Source organism: Microcaecilia unicolor, unplaced genomic scaffold (assembly GCF_901765095.1).
Source record: "Microcaecilia unicolor unplaced genomic scaffold, aMicUni1.1, whole genome shotgun sequence".
In the NCBI taxonomy this organism is placed as follows: domain Eukaryota; kingdom Metazoa; phylum Chordata; class Amphibia; order Gymnophiona; family Siphonopidae; genus Microcaecilia; species Microcaecilia unicolor.
The window spans coordinates 237659-242103 of NW_021963615.1; the positions used below are offsets into that span (position 1 = coordinate 237659).

General features: G+C 44.5%; 2 protein-coding genes across 14 annotated transcripts in view; one reads left to right on the forward strand and one right to left on the reverse strand.

The window, feature by feature from the left end:
• LOC115459508 (E3 ubiquitin-protein ligase TRIM39-like) overlaps positions 1-4445 on the forward strand; it is a 675517-nt gene that overhangs the window by 186190 nt on the left and 484882 nt on the right. Inside the window, exon 2 of one of the 10 annotated variants that reach the window (XM_030189320.1) lies at positions 4216-4311. The exons of the other annotated variants lie outside the window; for them this stretch is intronic. Coding sequence (XP_030045180.1) covers positions 4216-4311 — 96 coding nt within the window. The remainder of the gene's footprint in view (positions 1-4215; positions 4312-4445) is intronic. 10 annotated transcript variants of the gene reach the window in all.
• LOC115459511 (E3 ubiquitin-protein ligase TRIM39-like) overlaps positions 1-4445 on the reverse strand; it is a 601987-nt gene that overhangs the window by 140638 nt on the left and 456904 nt on the right. The window lies entirely within an intron of this gene.

A 4445-nucleotide genomic window follows, 5' to 3' on the forward strand; every position in this document is an offset into this window, starting at 1 on the left:
AGCATTGCTGGGTGGTAGATCTATTAGATCAGACATGTAGGCTGGGGCTTCACCGTGAATGATTTTGTGGACTAATGTGCATGCTTTAAAAGTAATGCGTTCCTTAAGTGGGAGCCAGTGTAGCTTCTCTCGTAAGGGTTTTGCACTTTCATATTTCGGTTTTCCGAAGATGAGTCTGGCTGCTGTGTTCTGGGCTGTTTGAAGTTTCCTCAGTATTTGTTCTTTGCAGCCTGCGTATATTGAGTTGCAATAGTCCAGATGGCTGAGTACGAGTGATTGCACTAGGCTGCGGAAGACGGATCTTGGAAAGAATGGTTTTATTCTTTTCAGTTTCCACATGGAGTAGAACATCTTTTTGGTTGTGTTGTTTGCATGAGTTTCGAGTGTTAGGTGGCGGTCAATAGTGACTCCAAGGATTTTTAAAGTTTCTGAGATTGGCAGATTTAGTTTAGGTGTGTTAATGGCAGTAAATTTATTCATGTTGTATTGGGAGGTAAGTATGAGGCATTGAGTTTTTTCTGCGTTCAGTTTCAATCGGAATGAATCTGCCCAGGTGTTCATGATGTGTAGACTTTGGTTGATTTCATTGGAGATTTCATTGATGTCTTTTTTGAAAGGAATATATATCGTTACATCGTCGGCGTATATGTATGGGTTGAAGTTGTGGTTTGATAGAAGTTTTGCTAAGGGAATCATCATTAGGTTGAAAATGGTTGGCGAGAGGGGGGATCCCTGTGGTACTCCACACTCAGGTGTCCATGCAGCGGATGTAGTTGAATTTGATGTGACCTGATATGAGCGCAAGGTCAAGAACCCCTTGAACCAGTTTAGGACATTGCCTCCGATGCCAAAATATTCAAGAATGTTTAGTAGGATTCCGTGATCAACCATATCAAAGGCACTTGACATGTCAAATTGTAAGAGGAGTATATTGGTGCCGGTTGCAATCATTTGTTTAAATTTTGTCACTAGGGTAATTAACACTGTTTCTGTGCTGTGATTTGACCGGAATCCTGATTGGGCATCATGTAATATGGAGAACTTGTTGAGATAGTTTGTGAGTTGTTTAGTTACCATCCCTTCGGTTATTTTGGTTATTAGTGGTATAGATGCTACTGGTCTGTAGTTAGTTATCTCGCTTGCGTTTTTCTTTGTATCTTTGGGTATTGGGGTGAGTAAAAGTTTTCCTTTTTCTTTTGGGAAGAGTCCGTTTTGTAGCATGAAGTTCACGTGGTTCGTTAGGTCTGTTATAAATTGTTGAGGAGCTGATTTCATGAGGTTGTTTGGGCAGATATCTAATTTGCATTGGGATTTGGCGAATCTTTTGAGCGTTTTAGAGATGAGGTCCTCTGACAGTAATTCGAATTCAGTCCAGATCCTGTCTGCTGGATATATTCCGTCTTCTGGATCTAGACAGTTTAGGAGTGTTTCGTATTCAATAGGGCTGGTGGGTATTTTAAGTCGTAATTGTATGATTTTCTCCTTGAAGTATTTCGCGAGGTCGTCGACGCCTGGTGTATCTTTGTTGTTATTCGTAACTGGTGTGGTGTCTAGCAATTTATTTACAAGGTAGAAGAGTTTGTGTGTGTCTTTGTATTTTGGTCCAATCATTGTTTTATAATGTAGTCTTTTGGTTTGTTTAATGGTATATTTGTATTTCCTCCGAAGTGATTTCCAGCCATTCAGCGTGTGTTCATCTTTCTTTTTGTTCCATGCGCGTTCCAGTTTTCTGACTTGTGTTTTGAGTTCTTTCAGCTCTTCGGTGAACCATGGATTATATTTTTTCCTATGTGATGTTCTGGTTTGGATTGGGGCAATTGTGTCTAATGTTATCTTACATATGTCATCCCATTCTTGGAGGAATTGAATGGTGTCTGTATTTGTTGACCATTCGTTTTGGTAGACCTGTTGCCAGGTCAATATTCAGGGTCAATATTCAGCCCGTGAGTTGTGGCTTCCGAAAGGAATACAGGTATTGCTAATACTCCATGCTATACCCAAGTACCGAAACAGGTAAAGTTAGAGCAGCCTTATGCATGGACCAGTTTACCTGGTTAGGTAATACGGGCACTGGCAGGGCCAGTCTTAGCAAGTGCGGGGCCCTATGCAGACCAATTTGATGGGGCCCCACCCTAGCTCCGCCCCCTAGCTCCGCCCCCTCCCTAGCTCCAGGGCCGGCCAACCCTCCCTCCAAGCTCCCAGACCACTCCCTCCGAGCTCCAAGGCCCCAGCTCCAAGGCCCCCCTCCCTCCCTCCCAGTCATTTTTTAACATCCCCCTCCAAAATCCAGTACTAGGTATGCCGAGAATACAAAACACTCAGGACCTATAGAGCAATTCTAGCATACCATAAGCAGTCATTTCTACTAATCACACAAAGAAAAGGAAAACATCTTAAAACACTACAGTGAGCACTAGAGCATCAATTCACCTATTGTAAAATGAAACCAGACAGAATAGTACAGATCGTCATCGATCCTGCACAGTCAATGCCAAGTGAAAGCCATGTCTTTTTCACAAACACAGATACACCCTAATCCACTATAGAATCAGTAGTAATATTAAAACTTTCTATTTAGACAAAAATTAAACTGAACCCCCAAGATGCCAAACTCTGCATACAATGCAACACCACAGAAACAGAAAATGTCCCCTAGTACTGTGCAAAATATAAAGACAGCAGATGTAAATTTGAAAAAAAACGTAACAAATACCAATCACCACTTTACAAATTAACAAATAGAAATAAAACAAATATAGAAAATAAAATAATACCATTTTATTGGACTAATAGATTTAGCTTTCAGAGGCCAAAACATCCTTCCTCAGGTCAATATAGTATAGTACTGTTACAGTATCCTATCCTGACCTGAGGAAGGGGGTTTTGTTCTCCGAAAGTTAGCCAAAATGTATTAAAATTAGTCCAATAAAAAGATTACCTTGTTTACATGTTCTATTATAAACATTAACACAGCTACAATACTACTTTATCCTAAAGCAAAAAAATAAAAATATATATTTTATTTACAGTTTGTTGTCTCAGGTTTCTCCTTTCCTCATCTTCTTTTCACTGTCTTCCTTCCATCCAGCATCCGTGAATACCCCTCCCACCTCAGTCCCCTTATCCCATTCAAGAACCCCAGTCCCCTCCCCACCCATCCCCTTCTCCCATCTGTGACCCCCTCCCCAACCCCAGTCCCCTTCAACCATCCAATAACCCCCTCCCCACCCACTTCTCCCATCCGTGAATACCCCTCCCACCTCAGTCCCCTTATCCCATTCAAGAACCCCAGTCCCCTCCCCACCCGTCCCCTTCAACCATCCAATAACCCCCTCCATTCTGCCGCCCACCACCCTCACTGCCTTTAAAAAAACAATTTGGAAGCGCTGAAGACAGTGACAGGCAACGCCTCGCGTCTGCCCTGCTACTAAAAATCTCTTCGACGTCGTTCGGGCCTTCCCCACATTGAGTCCCGCCCGCCCTCGCGGTAATTGGAAGTTACCTCAGAGGAGGGCGGGACTCAATGTGGGAAGGCCCAATGACGTCGAAGAGATTTTAGTAGCAGGGCGGGCAGACGTGAGGCGCTGCCTGTCACTGTCTTCAGCGCTTCCAAATTGTTTTTTTAAAGGCAGGAGTGACAGGAGAGCAGCGACTTGGAGCACCCCCCCACCCGCTGACATCTGGGGGGGGGGCGGACCGGACCGCCCCCTCCACGCCGCCGCCGCGCATCGGATTCGTTGGGAGGGAGGACGGAAGGACGGACTGGAGCTCGGGCGGGCGGGGCGACCTGATGCGCGCGCGGGGCCCCACTGAGCGCGGGGCCCTATGCGGCCGCCTCGGTCGCCTCGCCTTAAGACCGGCCCTGGGCACTGGAACTGAATATCACTGGTACCCACATATCTCCCAGTTCCATCCTGACTCTGCCCCGGATCACCCTTCCACTGTCTGGATAGAGCTGTGGAGATCTCTGCCAGTATTCAGCGGCACTGTTCGGTTAAGTGCTGTTTAATATTGGCTCATGGCTAGTTCAGCACGATTTAACCAGGCAGGAGCCTATCCTGCCTGGTTATATCACTTTGAATATTGACCCATCAGAATTCAGTTATTTCAAAGAAACGATCTAAATTGGAAGGGACATCTCACATTTACAGTCAAGTCTGAAATTGTGGTTATAAAAATAATCACATGCTAATCAATGATGTTTAATGTTCACAGGAAAAACTTAAAATGCACCTGAAGCCTCTGAAAAAGAATCTGGAAGATCTGGAGAAGTTTAAATCTACTGAAGGGAGGAAAGCTGAAGAGCTGAAGGTGGGTGTCTGTGTCTCCTTCTGAGCCAGTTTCTGCAGGGTTTTTGTTCCTCTCACTACATCAATCCCCTGAATCACCTGAATACGAGAATAATAGAATTCAATCTGCCTCGTTCCTTATTGGCTGAAAACAGG